The 22,471-nt window shown below is 43.2% G+C and overlaps 1 protein-coding gene across 1 annotated transcript; it reads left to right on the forward strand.

The window, feature by feature from the left end:
• Positions 1 to 11,466: 11,466 nt before the first annotated feature.
• LOC137519381 (piggyBac transposable element-derived protein 4-like) lies at positions 11,467 to 12,846 on the forward strand. Its single transcript, XM_068238335.1, has one exon. It carries the CDS (start codon positions 11,467 to 11,469, stop codon positions 12,844 to 12,846), a length of 1,380 nt encoding a protein of 459 aa, XP_068094436.1.
• The last annotated feature ends 9,625 nt before the right edge of the window (positions 12,847 to 22,471 follow it).

Raw genomic sequence — 22,471 nt, forward strand, 5'->3', positions numbered from 1 at the left:
GACAATCTGGTGAAACTAGTTAGGGTGACCAAGAGCTGGGCTGGTGGAGCTGACACCTGTATGGTTCATCCTGTGGCAGCCGATCCCCCTGTGCACATTTAGGACAGGCTCTTCCCACACTAAACATCCCTGTGGCAGCTGATCTGCTTGTGAACATTTATGATCAGTCATACCACATAAATATGGATGGACTTACTATGGATGACGTAAGATAACCTTTTCATCGGCAAAGCTTATTTAACTTGCCGCATTGGAACTGTGTGCGCCCTATTAGGTAACTAAATTAAATTCCCACTGCCATCACATGGAAATTATTTATTTATTTTAGTATTTATATAGCGCCGAAATATTACACAGCGCTGTATATTGTCTTGTCACTAACTGTCCCTCAGAGGGGCTCACAATCCAGTCCCTACCATAGTCATATGGTAGGGATTGTGTAGTGTATGTGTCGTAGTCTAGGGCCAATTTTGGGGAAAGCCAATTAACTTATCTGTATGTTTTTGAGATGTAGACGGAAACTGGAGTGCCAGGAGGAAACCCATACCGACATGGGGAGAACATACAAACTCCTTGCAGATGCTGACCTGGCTGGGATTCGAACCGGGGAATCAGCACTGCAAGGCAAGAGCGCTAACCACTACGCCATCGTGCTGCCCACGGTAGCTCAACTTTGTTGAGACTATTATGCTACAAGCTTACTTTCATGGCAGCAGCCTTTTCTGATGTCTCATGGATGCATCTTGGTCTGTTTATTGCACTGCTGGCTTGCTAAACGCTGCTGGATACCAGTGGTACAACTGTGGATTTCTGATATACATGGGAAGTGCTGCACTATCCAACTAACCCCACTCTAACTTACTCTCACACTAACCCTATCCTTACAATGATTTACAATCGCACTCACACTAGTTCTAACCTTAAACTAATACATAATCCCTGTCACAATCACCTTGGCTCTAACCTAGCGTTAACATTTACAATAGCTGTACTATCACACTATCCTTAACCTCTCAATAGTAATAATTTGCACGGCCAATCTCTCTAAATGTCATGTCTCTGCATGTCACATGACATGCAGAGATGGGAACTGCAAGGAAAAAGGCTCACCGCAGCTACAGTAAAGAGAGGAGTGAGGTCCTGTGGCTCCGGTCGCTGGAAGAAAGTAAAGTATTGCTTCGCTCTTCGACAAAGGATTGTGCCACTTAGCCCTGCCACCCCCAAGACAACAGGGGCCGAAGGACTACTGTTATGCCACTGGGGGCAGTTGAGCCACATGCAGGGTATTTTGTGCCCCCTGATAACTTTGAGCATTACACAAACTTTGGGAACATGTTTGCTATGGGACTCGGGAACTATGTTACCTAGGGGGCATCCCTGGCCTCCAAGGGGAGAGAAGTTCAGGCAGCACCCCAAGCACTCTCACCACCTTGAAACATCTCCAGCAACTAACCTCAGGGAAGGAGCAGGCAACACCCCAAGTTCTCTCACCATCTGGGAAACCTACCCACAACTACTTAGCAAAGGAACAGAAAGTTTTAGCCTATCACAAAAGAGTCGGATGGTACAAGCTCATCATCAAGTAGCACCTGGCCTTTAAAAGGCTGCAAGAAAAGCCTCTAGGGAAATGGAAAGGAATTGCATCTGCAATACCAGAAATAGGAAGGGCTGAAACTGACTACACTAGCATAGGCCCTGGGGAGCTGGGGCTGTGTAGCTGGAGAGGAGATCGCAGCACCAGTAGAGTAGCACTGCCACTCAGCCAAGGAGGAGTACGACAGCAAGGAGATTGTAGCATAGCAGGAGGAGTAGGAGGAGAAGGAGAAGAGGTGGCAGCAGGCCTGCCTGCAAGCCGTGGAGGTGTCACAACTAGGCCCGCTGCACAGCCACGTACTCCCTAATCAGGTTGACCCAATGGGCTGTGTAAGTAATGTACCTGCCCCGACCGTGCTTGGCTGACCAGGCATCCGTGGTCAGATGGACCCTTAGCCCAATGCTGTGTGCCAGAGATGACACCACTTGCCTTTCAACTTCATGGTACAGTTTGGGTATCGCCTTTTTTGAGATATAATTGCGGCCTGGTATCTTCCACTGCGGTGTCCCAATAGCCACAAATTTTTGGAAGGCCTCAGAGTCCACCAGCTGGTATGGTAACAGCTGGCGAGCTAACAGTTCCACCAAGCCAGCTGTCAGACGCCAGGCAAGGGGGTGACTGGCAGACATTGCCTTCTTCCACTCAAAGATTTCCCTCACGGACACCTGGCTGCTGCTGTGTGCAGAGGAGAAGGAACCGCTCAAGGTGAGAGGTGGAGTGGAGGAGGGTGGCTGTGATTGTGACGGTGCAAAGGAGAAAGCGGCTGAAGATGATGCACCTGAAGAAGGAAGAGGAGAAAGAGGGTGACTTTGCTTTTGTGTGCTGCTTTTCCTCAGGTGGTCTTCCCATTGCAGTTTGTGCCTTTTCTCCATGTGCCTTCGTAAGGCAGTTGTCCCTACGTGGCTGTTGGCCTTTCCACGGCTCAATTTTTGGCGGCAGAGAGAACAGATGGCATTGCTCTGATCTAAGGCAGACATACAAAAACATTTCCAAACCGCTGAGCCCCCCTGGGGTGTGGGCACTATGGTGGCATCAGCAGCTGACGTTGAAGGGCATGCTGGCTGGCTGGCCATAGGTGGCGATACATGTTGTCGGACACTGCCACCAGCTGTTTTTGAAGACGAGCTCCACCTGCTTCTTTCAGCAACTGTCCCATTGGTCATCTTGTCTCTTAGGATCCCACGTGGCATCCGTATCATTATCATCCTCCCCAGTGTCACTTGCCTCAGATACCTCATAAACTGCACCAACAGCAGGTACTTCATCATCCTCCTCCTCACACCTTACGTCCATAGTGTTGCCTAACTTGCTTAGCGCCTTCATCTTGTTGTAACAATAATGGCTGTGAATCAGTTAATTCCCCACCAAATAACTCCTGTGAAGTGTCAAATTCAATTCAGCAGATGTGGTGCTTGTAGTAGCGCTGGTGGCTGCGGAAGATGAGGTGTTCTGTGTTAAATAGTCAACCATGTCCTGACAATCTTGGGAGTTGATGGGACGTGCCTTCTTCTGAGCACTATACTTTGGGCCAGGGCCGCACAAAATCACGTCAGCATGACCTCGAACAGACCTGCCAGGTGGCCTGCCTCCAGATCTGCCTCTGCCTGTTGTTTTGTACATATCGGGGGGGAGTGGGTGGGTGAAGTGAAAGGTATGCACTGACTTGACTAATACAATGTGCAGTCACACAGGTGCAGTGAAAGGTATGCAGTGACTGGTATTACAATACAATGTGCAGCTGTCACACAGGTGCAGTTAACAGGTATGCACGGACTGGTATAGTGCACAGAGTGCGGTCGCACAGGTACGGTGAACAATTATGCAATGACTAGTATTACAAATGTGCAGCTGTTACACACACAGGTCCCGTGAACAGGTACAGTGACACTGCGTGTGCTCACGTAGGTAGGTGCACTGAACAGGTGGGTATGCAGTGATTGCTTTTACAAATGTGCAGCTCTCACACACACAGGTACCGTCAACAGGTGCAGTGACACTGCGTGCGCTCACGTAGGTAGGTAGGTGCACTGAACAGGTGGGTATGCAGTGATTGGTATTACAAATGTGCAGCTGTCACACACACAGGTAGTCACTGAATGTGCTGGGCCTGGCAAGGGCACAGTAGGAATTACCAAGGGGCCAAGGTCCCAGCAACAGCTGCGACTGACTGACAGGGCTGTATATGCAACACAAGTGTCTGTGGGACACACACACGCACACACAAAAAAATATAGATCACAAGAACAACATTAGCTCTCAAAAGAGCTGTTGAGGATGAGGAGTGCTTTTTAGCAATAAGATCAGCAAGAAAGCGCTACCTAACAAAAGAGCCTAGCTAAGCTTTCCCTATGGCAGCACCCAGGTTCTCTACCTTCTCTAATTACTGCAGCCACACAAGTGAGTGAAATGGCTAATGCTGCTTGCGTTTTATAAGGGGGGGCTCCAGGAGGGAGTGTAGCCTGATTGGCTACCCTGTGCCTGCTGACTGTTATGTAAAGGGTCAAAGTTGACCCTAATGATGTAGTATAGGGGGCGGGTCGAACTCGCATATAGTTCGTTTACCATGAACACGAACCACCGACGTTCACGGGCGAACCGTTCGGGCCATCTCTACTTGTATACATATTTCTCATATTGACCTTGTACTATATAAACAACAACAAACCTTGTAAATTTGGGGTTATTATATACACAATGCCATATATTTCGGTATCTTTCTAAGAATTCAAGTTTAATTTGCAAACTGAAAGTGAACACAATTATAATAATGTAACGTGATCTTCTATGCGGCTCCTGTCGCCACCTCCCTCTTATGAACTTTGAGCTATCCAATTTAAAAAATGACTTACTTCTGTAGCAAGGGAATAGCCAAATAAATAATGAGACTCAAAAATCATACTGAGGAAAGGATGTATGCTAATAACAAAATTGGACTTTAATGATCTCAATGTCCAAATCCCCACATGTATTCTTGCCTGGTTAAACAACTACAATTGGTGAAATAGCAAGTTAATGGGCTGCAGGAGTGTGCTCAGGAGAAAGCGGTTATAAGCCAGGAGTGAGGAGGGCAAATGTTTAACACATCCATTTTATTCCTATCCCAATCTCCATTTATCATGTTAATTTATTCACAGGAAGCATTTGCTAATAGCTAATTAACAGATATGACTTTTTTAATCCCATCAGCGCAGAGGCACTAAGAAATATATTATTTGAACCTCACAGAAGATTCTGGGATGAATGTTCAATGGTCAGTTGTGTAGAGAGAAAACTAAATATATGATTTTTTTGCTGTTATTCATCTTTTTCTGACATTCTTTGAAAATACAGAAGATAGCACTATATCAGCTTGAAATAACGCACATGCATCTGATCAGGGTCTGTGAGCCAAACGCTTTCCTTATGTCAGTCTTAGTAAGGCTACACTAACAGTGGGCATTGCGTTGCACTCCCTGTAAAAGCAGGAACCCAACACAATAGGAAGAAAAGTGAAGCCACATGTTATCCGTTGCATTGCATACTGAGAAGCATATAGTCAATGAAATGTATACTTCGCTGTCACTGTTAAGCCCCCTCTACACCATTCAATTCCATGCGCGATCGATCTAATTCGATTAAATCGAATTTGATTCGATTGATTAAATCCGACATGTCCGATCGGGATTCGATCGATCGTGTGATCGATTTCGACTAGTTTTTAATGCAAACCGATCACTTGATCGATCAAATCCCGATCGGACATGTCGGATTTAACCTATCTAATCGATAAATCGCTCCTGGAATTGAATGGTGTAAGGGGGGCTTTAGCGCACGTTTTCCAGTAACGCACTGTATTCAGTGCATTGGGATGCTGCATGCAACAGGCAATGCAATGTTTTGGCACTGTTGTGTTGTATCACAATGCAACATTCAGTGTGACCCTAAATCACAAGAAAACATGTACAGTCTGAAAGTAGCCTAATTCACTTTGATTTGCATTTATAAAGTTATGACATTCCATGTTGTGCTAAATAAAGTACAAAAATAATTCATATTATTTTCTGTGCTCAAGAAGTTACCATATTTTTAGACTATAAGAGGCACCTAGATTGTGAACGCAAAAATCAGGGGAAAAGAAAACAACTAAACCTGGTGCATCTATGGTGTACGGGCGTCTTATGAACCTTTTTCCCCTAACCTAACTAAACTACTCTATTTTACACTGCCCGGCTTTACTACACTAACCCCTGCCACACCCACCAGTTACACTAACCCCAGCTGCAACCACCAGTTACGTTACACTTCACTAACCCCTGATGCCCCACCAATTTCATTACACTACACTAACCCCTGCTGCCCCACCAATTACACTAGACTACACACTACACTAACCCCTGCTGTCCCCACCAATTTCACTACACTTCACTAACCCCTGATGCCCCACCAATTTCATTACACTACACTACACTAACCCCTGCTCCCCCACCAGATAAGCTACACAGCACTGCACTACACTAACACTTCAGTTCTCACCTGATCCTGCCACCGCGCTCCTCTCACTCTGGTCCTGTTGATGCAGACACGTTTCTCTTATCCTCCTGCAGATACTGGCGATATAGCGGTACACTGCAGCCGCCTGCTGCTATACAGCTCCGGGTCCTCTGTACTTCCTGGTTCTGTACTTCCTCATAAGTGGTTGTTATTGTAACCTCCGTGGCACACATCATGCATGGCCCTGGCACAACTGGGGTTACAGTAACAACCACTAATAAGGAAATACAGAACTTTGTCTGCATCAAAAGGACTGGAGTGAGGGGAAGAGGTGCCAGGATGCTGTAGGTGCTTCTCTGCACACTCTGCACCACTAGTTACCGTATCTTTGGAATATATGATGCACCCACTTTTTCCCTCAGTTTTAGGTGGAAAAAAAGTGTGTGTAATACTTTGAAAAATATGGTAACTATCTAAAGTTACATAGGTTACTGGAATGGAGATTTATTCCTCTGGTAAAGGAACCCTATATTAACATGTAACATGGTAGTCAATTCATCAAATGTTCATAACATTTTTGTTTGTCACATTGATTTACATATTACGCTATTAGGCTCCTCTTGTCTCTGTGTTTTCATTCAAGGTTTCAAAGCACCACCTCCACATGTCTCCAGCATAGCATGGGCTCACACATCTCTGACATAGCAACGGCTCACACCGCTCCAGCAAAGCTGTTACAATCTGCATCTGCTGGTAGATTCCTGCATGTACTACCTCTGCTTCACCAGCAGATGTCGCCAGCCTCTATGAATTTACAGCCTGAACTTTCCTCTGCCCACCAGCAGAGGGTGGACTTTCTGGATATCTCTCCACAGACAGGGAGGAGGCCTGGACTATCACATGGTCTTTCAGCATGGTATTTAAGCCACACCTGAACACTCAGAACTTGCTAGCTCTTTGTTCCTGATCCTAGCCATCCTGCCCTGTGTTCCCTGTTCCTGGTGTTAGTTCCTTGAGTCCCTGCTGTATTGATCTCCCGTGTTTTGACCTTGTGCCTTTGTATACCAACTACTCTTTGCCTAGCGATTACTGTACTGTTTGATCTCCTGTGTATGACCTATGCTTGCTGACTATCCGTGTGTCTCCTCCTTGATTGTTTATCCTGCATATATATACATCTATTGTGCTTACTATTCTGGATCCAGGGTCCGTGTGCACACAGTTCTATACACTGGACCTACTCTGCATAACTCGCTTATGCAGAGAGGTCCTTGTATAAACCCTGATTTTCATACCTTCCTGTATGCTTATTGTTTGTATCTACCTGTATTATTGGTTGCAGTGCATGTATGTGTGTTGAATACATTGCCTGCAAGTCTATGCTGATTGTTTCCTTGCATGAGGTTAATGCACAGCATTACTCTATTTTTATTTAATAATAAATTCTTATTATTCATTTATTCCTGGTTTTGTCAGTCTTTTCCTAAACAGTGACATCTCTGCCTGGTTGCAGGTTTGTGCGTTGTTTTCTGTTTGCTCCAGGTGCAGCGCACAAACTCCATGCAAATTATAACAATAGCATTGGCTCACAACCCTTAAGTATATCATGGGCTTATATCCCTCCACCATATCATGGGCTCACACCCCTCCAGCATAGGATGGCCTCACCCCCCTCCAGCACAGAATTGGCTCACACCTCTCCAGCATAGCATGGGTTCACACCCCTTCAGCACAGAATGGGCTTACACCCCTCCAGTATGAAAGCCAGATGCACCCACAGGAAACACATGGAAAAATCACACATAATGAAAGTCTATGGGCCGCACTGCAAAACACAGCTATCTGTGTTACAATGTAACTTTTCAACACTGAACAGCTTGTTGGATCTTTCCGCACACAGTATGTGAATCGTATACAACCCGCATATGATGCTCTAGTATGTGGTGAAAAATGCATGCGTTTGACATGCATTTTCTCAAACAATATGATACTGTATTTTTCTCAGTTTCAGAATGCAAACACTTGAAAAACACAATTGCAAACGCATTAAAAATGCAGAACCAAAATAGCGAACTGCAGAAATGCACAGGGCAGAAAACACATGATTTTCCACACAGTCAAGTGTGCTCCCAGCCTCCATGATGCTGCTGCTGTTTTGCAGTTGTTCCCGCAATGTGAATTTGCATTAGAACGGAAAGCCCACGTAAATGAATCGGCTTGTTCAGGTGTAATGCAAACTTTTGCATGCAATTAAAAAAAGAACCTGACAACCTGTAACATTTTTAGCATACCATGCAGTTATTCTATTTTTTACATCAGATTAAATGTTTTTTTCTGCATCTGAGAAGACATGGTGTATGTAAAAACGCGTGCGATAATACATGTGCAGGTTTTCCCCACCTACAAGTCGGAACCCCACCCTAATCTATTCCATTTATTCAAAATGTACGTATTTGTCTACGAGCATTATTGGAACAGGCTTCCATAGTGAGTGTTGTTCTTTCTGATTCAAACACAGTCCACACTATCTTTTGTTGAGGAAAGGTTTTTCCTTTGCATAAGCCACATAACACTTTGAAAGCAGATCAGCACAACCCTTTTCACCGAATGGTATCGCCGTTATTATATGAGCAAAAATAAATATTTGTTTTATTGCAGCGTTGCAGCTTTTATTTCCTAAAGAAAACAAATAGAGGCTAATACAGTATGCAATACCAATTTCATTACTACACGATCTGCAAATGATTGCTAGGAAATCCTAAAATGTGCCCAAGAGCTGCTGTTATTGATATGGAACCCTCAGGACATGAACATTTGGGTTTAAGTGTCTAAAGCGTTTTATTAATTAAATTGCAGTGATTTAATTCTCCCATGTTAGCATTTACAGTTTATGAAACAGCCTTGTAATTAGAAAATGACTACACTGATGTTGTGTTTTCTTTGCTAGTCATACATTACTGCACTGCTTTCCCCTCCTTTGCACACAATCTCCCAGGCTACCTTATTCTGAGCCCGATTAATAGGCAACCGCTACTGGTGCGTTAAATTACTTTCTGCTTTATATTTTGATGCCAGTATATGATAACTGGTACTTTAAGAATCATGTTTGACGAGCTGTAAAGAAATGATGCTTATTTTTCTTGCAAGCATAGGGAGAGGCAGTGCAGATGGAAACAGTGCAAATCTGATAAGAATATATCTGTTTCTTTATTACCATTCAGTCATGTGTCGCACTAATGGAATCATAGGAACAAGCAAACAAAATTCCACTTGTGTATTTAAGCACAAGAACTATTTAAATATATGGTTGAAGATTTGGCCATTGAATAATTGTTACTGCAGATGAATAGTGGTCCCTAGCTGTATTTATGAAAGCCCAGCTTATTATGCTGCCATATGAAAGGACAGCTGAAGGAGAATAGACACCACATCTGAATTCAGCTAACTGGAATACTACTAGAAAGACAGCGGTGTGGAGCAAAACAGGTGGCATTAGGAATTCTAGGACTGCCAGGTTTGTACACAGATGTTGGCCTATATTGTTGTCAGTCAAGAAATGAGCTAGTCCCGAACTTTTCAGACCCCAGAGTCAGGTTGAAAACTTCACAAACTATTAAATAGTTTAAATTTCAAGGCAAATGCTTTGGAAATTACAACTAAGGTGCACATACTGTACACATACTGTATAACAATCACTAACTAATGGAACAGTGGACTCAGGGTTGTTTTGAAGTAATCGGTGTCCCAGGAAAGGTAAACACCCACACAGACCCATACACAGGGGAATATACAGTGAGTGGCCCCCAAAAATGACCCCTTATTTGAAAGTAAACTAGTCCAATAGTGACATAGGATGACATTACAACGCAGAGTTGATTATATAAGGAAAGTTCATCTTTGGACAATGTAGTTGTTATGGAAGTTAATGTCAAAATGGGTAAGACAAAATATTTAAGTGACTTTGAACAAAGGATGATCGTCAGCATTGCAGTATAGAATGAAGACGCATTATTTTTTTTACAGCTGCATTAACTCAATGCAACTTATAAGAGCAAAGTGAAAAAATATAATGGCAACAGTTAAAGCACACCTGAAATGAGAGGAATATGGGGGTTGACATACGGTATGTATTTCCTTTTAAACAATGCACCTTGCCTGGTTGTCCTGTAGATTCTCTGCCCCTAATGCTGGGAATACACGATACTTTTTTTTTGCGGTCGATTCTCCAAGTGATCTATTAACCATTCGATTCTCTGCTTGAATTCTCTTATCTTCCGCTTGATTTTCTTATCTTTTTTTCCATTCACTTCTATGAGAAATCAAGTGGAAAAGAATCGAGCGGAGAATCGGACATATCGGAATACTTAAAACCACAGACCCTGGACAAGCATGCAGATAAGATGCTGGGACCCAAGTCTGACCCGATTAGCTGCATGCCTGTTTCATGGACAAAAAAAACGAGAACACTGAATCAGTTGTAATTCATCACCTTCACCATTAAGGCAATTGACTTCCACCTGTGATAAACTGTAATTATTTTAACTAATTCAGCATAAAAATAGCTATTCCTGGACCTCTCCAGTACTTGTTAGTACAACTGAGAGAAAACAATAAACTATGGGTTGCAAGGCATTGTCAAAACATTTCAAGAATAACGTTGTAGAGAGGCACCAGTCAGCAGTTGCATATAAACCAAATAAAATGCTTTATCAATTACTAGGAGCACAGTACAATCTATATTGAAGATTATGATGCATAACATTATTCAACATATGTACAATCTATTGTAGTAGGACTTTCCATGTTAACCAGCTTGGCGGTATGGACGAGCTGAGCTCGTCCATACCGCCGATACAAATAGTGGTAATGACGAGCTGAGCTCGTCATGCAGGATCAGGGGCTTACCACTGCGATCGGCGGCGCGTCCGCTGCATCCCGCTGTCTGTGCTGGCTCTGCGGGCTGTGTGGTCTCCCCTCTCGGGCTCCCTGTATCTCTCTGTGCGGAGGATTTCCGGATTCCCAAGATGGCGATGCCCAGCTTCCTTCTGTGATGTGTATCATGCGCCCTCTGCTGGCCGGTGCATGAATTACATCATAAAGTGACTCATTACACAATTACAAAGTAACACCAATCATGATACATTCATTCAAAGTTGTTTAGTAAATACACCTGATCACAGAATAAAAAGGGTGGGCTGTTACTGATTCTTCCTCTTTCAGAGTCACTGGTGTCCCATTGCTAGTCTGCTTGTCAGCTACTTTTGGTGATTGCTGTGCTTTGAGTGATTTTCCTGCGTTTGCTTCATACAGTTTTGCAGTTTTGCTAGTCTTTCTAAAGACGCTGTGATTTCTGTGTGATTTTTTTTTTTTTTTGCCGCTGACCCCGTATCTTGTTTGGAGTCATGGCTTCGTCCTCCCGGAGGCGTCTATGTGACCAGGAGCTGATGGACGTCTTTGAGGATAGCGGCAGTGATGTCGAGTCTGTGGCGGAGGAACCTACCGACAGTGACGTTCCAGGGGATCTGTCATCAGAGACCGACGCCACAAGTGACAGCGACATCGAGGAGCCAGTCGTTGTGCGCACATGGTGTGAGCTGGAGAGCCTGGACCAAGTTCCGCCACCCAGGTTCCCTTTCACTGGGGTACCTGGGCAGAAGCGCAACTGCGACCACAACCCGCTGGCGTACCTGGAGCTCTTCCTGACCGAGGATGTCATCCAGCGGATTGTAGAGGAGACCAACCGCTACGCAGTGCAGCAGCAGGGTGCTCCTCTCAGCAGGTTTTCCAGGAGCAGGAGGTGGGAACCGGTCACCAGGGATGACATCTGGTTGTTCCTGGGCCTCATCTTCCTCCAGGGACTGGTCGGTAAGCCGCTGCAGAAGTGGTACTGGTCCACCAACCGGATGATTGCCACTCCGTTCTTTGGTTGTGTGATGCCGGAGTACCGCTTCAGCCTCATCATGAAGTTCTTACACTTCGCGAACAACGAGGACTTCGATGAGGCCACCCATCCTGCACCCAAGCTGAAGAAGATCTGGGACATCTACCAGATGATGGTAGGCAATTTCCGGGATGCCTACACACCAGATCGAGATGTCACCATCGACGAAAGTCTCATGGCCTTCAAGGGGAGACTCAGCTGGGTGCAGTTTATCGCATCAAAAAGGGCCCGCTTTGGGATCAAGTCCTTCATGCTTTGTGAGGCCAAGTCCGGGTACATCTGGAACTCTATCGTGTACACGGGCAAAGGCACGAAGTTTGGTCCCCAGTTCAGTGAGTATGGGTTGGCTACCTCATCCGTGCTCACTCTCATCGAGCCGTTGCTGGATCAGGGGTACTGTCTTACGACGGACAACTTTTATACTTCCCCTGAACTTTGTGACTACCTGATCCAGCACAAGACGGATTCATATGGCGCAATAAGACTCAACCGGCGCCAACTTCCACCGGCCTTTTCTGCCAGGCGTTTGAAAAAGGGAGAAATTGTTGCCTGGCAGAAGGGGGAAATGATGGCCCTGCGGTGGAAGGACAAGCGGGATGTTTGTGTTCTTAGTTCCGTGCACAACGCTGCTACCGTGCACACCACCACCAGAGGTAGCAGGGAGGTGGACAAGCCACAAGCTATAGTGGACTACAACCACACCATGGGAAGTGTGGACAGGGCTGATGCTGCCATGACTTTTTATCCGGCTGTCCGGAAGCAGCAAAAAAAATACTATAAAAAATTTTTTAGGCACCTCCTGGAACAGTGCATATGGAATGCCTATGTCCTGTTCAAGTAAAACAGTGAAAGGCCTGTTGCACACCATGACTTCATTTGGCAGTTGTGCAAAAACATTTACCTGAAGCACCCCCCACCGGAGTCCAGTAGAGTGGGGCGCAGAGCCTCATATGTTGTAAATCCGGAGAGACTGACTGGATGCCACTTTCCTGAATATTCGCCCCCGACCGCACAAAAGCTTCACCCTACAAAAAGGTGTGCGGTGTGCTGCGCCAAAAAAGGCCCCGAAGGTAAAAAAAAGTGTGCAAAGAGACACGCACTTATTGTCCGGACTGTGACGTTGCACTTTATGCTATACCTTGTTTCAAAATCTATCATACGAAGGAGGTATTTTGAGATATACCATGCATTTGTTTTTCTGCCTCCATTTATTTCTGCCTTTATTTTCAGCATATTACTGCATTTATTTATTTGTATTACTTATTATTTATTACTGCATTGATTTAAAGTTATTTCTGTTTGTCATTAATAAATTTCATTTTATTTTTGACAAGAATTTGTGTTTGACGCTTTTATTATACTCCTATTGTATACTAAACTCTTGCTTGACTCATGTTGGTAAGTTACAGGAAAAAGGTTATGAAAATTAATTGTACCAATTTGGGCACGGAAATCCTGGGGAAATAGAACGCCAGGGTGGTTAATGAGCAAATGTAAAATCAGTATCGAACGGGTCTTCCCCCTTTCATCCTAGGGAGTCTGATCTATCTTGCCATCTAGGCCTGACATCTGGGACCTTCATATTTCAAATTCTTTTGAATTAGTTTCCTTGGAACTTTTTTTGCATCTCTGGCAAGAAAATTATCTTCTGTAAATCAATATTCTTACTATAAATGGATGAGCCGTTTATCATCTAAATATAGATTATGGCCACATTTCCCTACATCTTTTTCTCAAATGGATTCTCCCTTGGAATTATTCTTTCAAACTATGTTGTGTCATATCTGTTAAACATATGGGCTACCTGTAACTAATTAACTTATTCAGAAACAAAACTATATATACTCTGCAAAGCAATACAGCGCTGCAGAAAATGACAGTTCAACAACTGAGATTTTTTTTTCTTTTTCCAGAATGCCAGACTTTACTACAGCCTGACTGGAAATGGGAAGGCACCTCCTCTCCCTTACTCACATATTAAAAAATAGTAGAGAAGGTCGGGTTACTGGATTTTATGCACAACACTTTGACAGACTTAGTCAAATATCGATCAACTTGGGATGCCTGATTAAAATGATCCATGTCCACTACCTCAAATCATTTGAACAGTTTTATCTCGCTATGGTATCTACTTAAAGAGAATGTGAACCCCACCTCCCGGAGATACTTACCTCAGGATGGGGAAGCCTATGGATCCTAATGGGGCCTCCCGTCCTCTTCACCCTCCGGGATCCAGTGCTGGCAGCCCCCCGAACACCGGTGAGGTAAATATTTACCTACTGCAATCCTGACCAGGCGTAAGACAGCTTTCCAATTGGGCCTAGGAAGAAATAGCCAAGCTCAATCTGGTCTGTGCAACTGTGCAGGCGACTCGGTCAGTGCAGTAGAGCGGACCCGATCGGGCTCAGCTAGTTACACCTGAGACCGATCAGAAAGCAGATACTGCTACTGTGCAGGATTGCAGAAGGTAAAGGGGAGCCAGTGCTTGGTCTCTGAAACTTAGGAGGAAGGGTGAAGCTTCATTAGGATCCAGAGGTTTCCCCCTCCTGAGATAAGTATCCCCTGGGAGGGGGGTTATTTTTGTTAAAGATTTTCTACAAAGATCACAAACTCAATTTTTTTTTTTTTTTTTTTATAAGATGCCCGGAAAGGCTAGTTATCAAACACGTAGCGTACTCTGTAAGGTCATGCAACATCCTCTGTTCCTGGGTCATAAGTATAACAGTTAACATTTTTTAAAAATAATTTCTGTTGATTGAAAATTGTTGTACATTGGCAATTGTCCTTTCTGTACTTAGTACATTAACCAAAGTATTAGTTGCTGACTGAGCATTAGACATTGCTGTTTAGTACGTGAAATATTTGTACAGGACCTGAGGAAGCACTCCTGTGGAGAGTGCGAAACTGCTGTAGACGTTTCTTGTTCATGCTTGTCCCCTCTCTCTCCTTGGCTGACTGCTGCTTTGATGGTATGTACTGCATTTTAATGGAATCATATTAAAGGTGTGTTTTTACTGGATGTGCCCAGCCGCTTCTATCTGTACAAATATTTCACCTGCTGGAATCTTTTTTGGGCTTTGAGCACTCCGGAGTGACCCTGGCTGGTAGTCCTGTGCACCTTTTCTCCTACCCATTGCATTGCTGTTTAGTACAAATTCAGTAAATAGTGTTTCATTGAAGACCTAACCATGCAAGCTGTAGAGGTTTCCAATTTAAGCATACTCATTCTCCTAAGATTGTGATTAATCATGGGAAAGTGGTTACTGATGATGGAACAATGGATTCCTTACAGTATAAAACAACACAGTCTAATGTATTCACTATTAATCATGCTTGATCGCTCAAGTGCTGCAAGTGTGTATGTGATTAATTGGGGCTTTATTTTACACTGGGTCATATCACAAATAAATAATGAGATATTAAAGATCATTTACTTTTGAATTTGAAACTATGACAACTTCTTAACTATGAAACTATGATAACTTCTTAACACTGACCTCACAAATACTTTTTATTTTATACTCTGCCCCCCCCCCAGCACACACACACAGCCATTTGTTAGGTTGCTGGGAAGCATTTGGGAATATGGTGCTTAGTTGCAAATGGAATGTAAATTACTTTGAAATGGCAACAGATTTTCCATAACATCTCAAAATTGCTTTAGAGCAACCCTGTCACCATTTATTGAACAGAGATTTAGCTTAATTTGGCGGTTGCAGTCTTCATTGCAAAGCAGTGTGTTATTGTTGCAATATGATAAGCTGTGTTAGGAAGAGACAGAAAGTGAACGCTTCACACTTCTCTTCATGTTTGCAAACACTTTTACCTTACTGTGCGTTATCATTAAAACCCAAGATCAGCCTTTTTTAACGTATATAATAGAAAATTTGCATTAGTTAGCAGTCAAGGGAATATCTGGGGTATGGCAGAGCATCTATTTAAAACAGGTGCATGGTAATTTGGATGCTGGGTATTGCCGTTGGCTTGGCTTTGGCAATTTGATTGTTGCTGTTTCCATCACTCTGTAATGCTAAGCTCCTCTACTACTCCATATTCCAAAGCCTGGTACACACTTTCAATTTCGACTGGCCAATCATTGAGCAATTTTACCAACTCCATGTAGTTTAAGGGTTTACCTGTACAATCTGCTCATATTAATCAATATCAGTTGACCATCATACTGCAGGGAGGTGGTAAAACTGAGCAGTGATTTGTCAACCATAACTGAAAGTGTGTACTATACTTTACACGAACCCTCTTACAAATGCCTACCACTAACCTCCTTCCTACCCACACGTTTAATTACACCCAAGAGCTGAAACGTTGTCTAATGTTCAGCAATGTCTGATGTTCAGCAACTAAGCCTAGAATATTGGCACTCAAATTACAGCGATTCCCCACTGCGCTGCTATAGCCATAATAACATTAGTCTATGACAGTGCCCAAAGCAGGAGCCGAGATCACCTGTCTCACAAATACATATGTGCAATGCTCAAAACTTTGTGCACAGCTAATAAATGCAAATTTACTACCCTATGCATAGTATGGCGGTGGGGTGAGGAGGAGACGGTTCTGCAAACTATAGCTTTAAAGGAAACCTGAGATGAAGAACCCCTCAGGTTTTATACTTGGCATTTCCGCCAGCCCCCTGTAATCTGTCTGGTCCCTTGGATTCAATCCAGTCCTCTCTGTTGCGCCGCTACACAATCCTCAGGAGTACATTTGAAATGGGAGCCGGTAGACTTGGGCGTAGGATACAGCCTATATATGGCTGATCCTGCTTCTGCACAAGTCCGGGCCCCTCCAGGCCGCCATGGATAGTGAGGGGAATGATATAATTGGTCTTCCAGCGATTGCTGGAGGCCGAATTATTGTGTTTTTTAAGCAACTTCGGCTCTGTCTTCTGACGGCACTGACGTTACTCACTGAGCGCCGCTATAGACTGATTCCCATTATAGTCTATGGCGGCGCCGGCTGCTCCCAAATTTAGCATTGCCAAAAAGCACTGCTCCGATCCTCAGGCCTGGAGAGTTCTGCACAAGCGCAGTTACAGTCCTTATGAACTACACATGCACAGAACACTCTCGGCAACGGGAGCACAATCAGGGGGTGCACTTGACCAGGACCATGTATGTGCAGCGGCCTGCAACTGGGCCAGTCTGGGAATTTATCAGATCAATTCAATATAAATGCCTGACTCAACCACTTAGTTATAAGGTACCAATACCACTATCTGCGAGAATGACATCACAAATTCTTAATATAGCAATCAAATATGTACTGTGACATAACTCAAGGAATGCCTATTGAGTAGGAATATAACTTTATTCAATTTATTATAAGGTATAAAAACCAACAACCAATTAAAACACGTAAAAACATGCTTAATAAATGCTCTCTGGAATTTTCAGAGTGTGGGGAGTATGGTTGGACATGTAAACCATCCCTATATATGCATAAATCATTGTTTTGATTAGACCTCACTCACAAATGTCACCCGTCCTGAGGCCCCCAGACAGCCACCCAGTACCCCATCATCACCCAATATGTTACATTTAAGCTCCACAGATGTAAAGTCTTTCAGGGAGTTCAAAATATGTAATACTTCCCTATCCTGACAATCAAAATCAACCTGTTGGTCTGTCTCCCCACTATTGGTCTCCTTTTTACCCATGCAGTTTTTTGTAACAAATCTTTTCTCAAAAAGTGGGTGAAGGCATTAAAAACTTCAAAGGAATCCCTCTTACAGGTAGGGGAAAAAGTTAGACTTCAATTTAAAGCGGACCCAAACCAAACTTTTTTTTAGTTCAAAATATTTAGTTGCACCACTCTGACACATACAACGATAAATAAACACTCCTTCAAGCCTATGAGCATTTCAGTGCATGCTTTTCACCCTTCACTTTTTATAACTAGGGTTATACAGGTGGCAGCGATTAGCAATTCCTCCTTTGCTGGATACCATCTACTCCATCAGTTTGCCGGATTTTGTCCTGGCAATTTGAAAGGAAGGGAGGGGTTTCTCCAATAAATGTAAAATATTTTATATTTGTTATCAAGCAGCTGAAAAAAGGCTGCTATTTATTACTATAATTTAGAAAATAGATTTTATTTCTGAAATCTTGTATTTTTAATTTGAGTCCACTTTAATAGTGAGATATGATGTTCATTTAAAGGGAACCTTAACTCTAAAAAAACAAAAACAAAAAAAACATGAGTTTTACTTACCTGGGGCATGTACCAGCCTCCTGCAGCCATCCTGTGCCCTTGCACTTTCCACTCATGGCTCCTCTGGTCCCCCACTGCCAGCTAGTTTCATTTTTGCTGACTGGGAGTCGGCCGGCAGCCATGCGTACCTTTTTACGCATTCCTGCTGGTGCAGGAAGCTATTGCGGACATCAACAAGTACCATTTTATGCATTACGGCTGTAATGCGTAAAATTGTACGTATTACAACCATAATGCGTAAAAATGTACTTGTTGATGGCCGCAATACCTTCCTGCACCAGCGGGAATGCCTAAAAAGGTACGCATGGCGGCTGGCCGACTCCCAGTCCGCAAAAACGAAACTAGCTGGCAGTCAGGGGGACCAGAGGAGCCATGAGTGACTGCAAGGGCACAGGATGGCTGCAGGGGGCTGGTACATGCCCCAGGTAAGTAAACCTTTTTTTTTTTTAAGGTTCTCTAACTCAAAACTTGTCAAATTGATTACGTTATTACTGTCTGAATTATCCTCCACTCCAACTATTTCTTGCCTTTGCTGGCCCTTGATGGTAGTGGTATCTACTTCAGAATTGGTTTGGGTTACAATCTTTTTGGCTACTTTCCTCAATTTCTTTGTGCGATCTAAATCACCCCCCTCGTTCCCTAAAAAAGTCACTCCCTGGATGAAGCATCAGACAATTGTGTCTCATCACCACTATGGTCTCTAGACCTAGCACAAACTATCCGCTGTCTGGACTTAGCAGTACCTGGTTTGTATTCCAGAAACTCTCCATCATACCAGCCCTCCTCCTCATCTTTAATAAGCTTTTCATGTTTAACTAATCTGATCTCTGGGTTGTCTCAATCTCACATTTCTTGAATTTATTCATTTCCGTAAAATCCTCTCGGGATCTTCAGACAGCAGGTAAAATATGCTGCCAGAGTTCAAATAAGGATGTCGTGTCTCACCACACATTGACAGTGGGCCGTTCAGCCTCACACACTTCCAATCGCAAGAAGTCCTTAATGTCAGGTGACTCAAAGTTGTCAGTCTTGTCAAGGATGTTCTCTTTCCTGCTTGGGAATGTGGTCAGAATGGTGCCGACACTCAGTATAGCTGAGTGAGGGCTTCTGGGAACACATCATGCACGCAGATCCTAGAATGATGTTCCGACTCTAAAGTTCACTGGGAACCCTCACAGGCAATTACGGGGCATGACCATGCCCACCTACGTATTGAGCCAGCCTTATGAGCTGCAATAATGTCATAGAATTTATCGGACCTGCCTGCAGGAGAATGGAGAGGACCAGACAGAATCCGAGCGACCAGACAAACTACAGGGGGCTGGAGGAAGACCGAGGTCAGCATAAAACCTGAGGTGTTGTTCATCACAGGTACACTTTAAGTAGGGAACTGCAGATGTCTCTACTACAATATTATTTACTTTGGGATTTTATGTGATGGGGATAGGTCTGCAAAATAACTTTTCATTAAATGACAAATTCAACAAACATTCTAATGAAGACTACAAAAAGATGTGGCATTTTTGACAAAGAGGTTTCTCCTTGTATGATGCTGTGTGTTGCTAAATTAACAAGCTGCACCAACAACATTTCACACATCCGTGTACTCAGTGTCTCCTTGGTGAACGGGGGCTGTACATAAACATGTTTAACATTCAGAATTTGTCCACAGACAATAATTTATTGGAACTCATCTGTAACAAGCACTGGCACTGATTTATAAGTTGATTTGAAAAATAAATAAAAGTGATAGAAACCTGCATTTGGTTTTAATGATAGACTGTTGCAGCGTGAAAAGTAAGGATAGGAAACATTGCTGGGAAATTAGATATTATGCCCTGAGGAAAGCTGCAGCTACCAGCCCATTAATTATTAGATATTTATTATTAAAAATTCTTTTCATGAGTGAGTGCAGAACATTCATGCTGTTCAAGCTGTGGAGTTCCAACATCAATGAGTTCTATGAAGCGGTTTTATATATCTACCTGTTGCTAGATTGTCAGGTTTGCTCCTATTTATACTACGTCTGCAAACATTAGCAAATTCTCAACAAGCGAATGGAGTATTAAAATCGGGAGATCCTTTGTTGCTGTAGGGCCATGTAAGTATCAGCACTGAACCATGCCTACATCGTGGAAGCCTGTTGAGGGTTATCCGAGCTTCTCGTAATTGTTCATTCTAACATACAGGAGGGGATATACTGAAGGACAAATATCTGAAAAGCAGTGACATTTCTTTCGGTTCACATCAAATATCCAAACCAAGACCAGCTGTGTTTACATTTCTATGCACCTTAATCGATGTTTGAAATGATCGGTGCCAATTAATGATAGAAACTCAATTATACAATCTTATCAAGTCTGTGAAGAAGGGGGGGGGGGAGATCATTGAATATACTTTAGGGTACTTTAAATAGTCTCTCTATTCCTTGAAGTGGTAAGATTGTATCATTTGTGGGCACCTAATGCTGTGAATACACGGGTCGATCCGGCATCCTATTAGCCGCCGGATCGACCCCAGCCGCGTCCCCGCTCGTACGCACGGATCGATTACCGCTCGTCCCCGCCGGCACTCCTTATCAGCCCTGCCATTGTCCGCCGGCAGGGATCGAGCGGGCGGGGGTCGAGCAGCGTGATCGGACCAGCTGAATATTATCAGCTGGCTGGATCAGCTGCTCGATACACGGTACAGAAACGTACCGTGTATCCCCAGCATTAAGGTGGCCATACACTTATAGATTTGCAGCAGATTTGACCATCAGATAGATTTCTGTCAGATGCCTGTCAAGTTGAATCTGACAGAAATCTATCTGATATGTGCCACACATTAGGAACAGATTTCCAATACATTTCAGAGTGAAATCTATTGGAAATCAATCTAATTGCATTATTGGACCATGAGATCCAATGTAACGCTATAGCCCATCGATCTGCTGCCAGCAGCAGATCGACCTAGATTTTCCATCCTGTCAGATAGACCAAATGGATTGAAATCGGCCGCAAATTGATCAATTTGATAGAATTCCATAGAATTGATCACTGAAATCGACCAGTGTATGGGCCTCTAAAGTGGACCAGAACTCTTGCATAAGACAGAAGGAAAATATATAGAAATGCACCCTGTATGTATTTATAGAGTTTAGCCTGTCTAATTTCCCCGCATTTTTGTCTAATCACAAGTTGTAATTTGATCTCTCCCCTGTGTCACATGACTGCCACAGCAGATAAGCTAATTTGAAAGCACAGGATGTTAACAATGTGTCTGCTTCCATGAAATCAGGAAGTAGAAACAGTGCAGATTTATTGTAGGATTTGCATCAGCTGTAACAAAGAAATGTTTTTATTTAAAGGTTATTATGCTGTTGCTTATCTTTTGGAGCCGAGAGGAGTGATCCTGCATCTTTTTACAGATCCTCTCCAGTAAGTGCTTACCTTAACCATTTCCTGACCGCAGTGATAGAGATCTACGCCCTGTTTTGATGGGCTCCTGGCTGGCAAGGCGTAGATCTCTATCACCGGCGCCGCCGCTCCCCGCCGCGATCGCGCGCACCGAACCGGCTGCACTTAGCTGTCTTATGACAGCTAAGGCTTCCGGGTATCGGCAGGAGCCGTCACTGATTGGCTCCCTGCCGTGTGATCGCTGTGAGCCAATCACAGCAATCACCCTCCGAAAGGCAACATAGTTGCCGTTCCGCCTCCCTCTCCGCCTCCCTCTCCCTGTCACTGTGGATCTTGTGTGACAGGGAGAGACGCACAGCCTGCAGCCGTGACAGGCTGTGCGATTTTAGTGTAAAAATAAACTTTTTTCCAGCTCTCCCCCCCCCATGTATCCCTTGATCCCCTCCCAACCACCTATATATAGATCTATATATATATATAGATCTATATATATATAGATCTATATATATATATAGATCTATATATATATATAGATCTATATATATATATAGATCTATATATATATATAGATCTATATATATATATAGATCTATATATATATATAGATCTATATATATATATATATATAGATCTATATATATATATATATATATATAGATCTATATATATATATATATATAGATCTATATATATATATATATATAGATCTATATATATATATATATATAGATCTATATATATATATATATATATATATATATATATATATAGATCTATATATCTATATATATATATATATAGATCTATATATAGATCTATATATAGATCTATATCTATATA

Source organism: Hyperolius riggenbachi, chromosome 5, assembly GCF_040937935.1.
Source record: "Hyperolius riggenbachi isolate aHypRig1 chromosome 5, aHypRig1.pri, whole genome shotgun sequence".
Classification (NCBI taxonomy): domain Eukaryota; kingdom Metazoa; phylum Chordata; class Amphibia; order Anura; family Hyperoliidae; genus Hyperolius; species Hyperolius riggenbachi.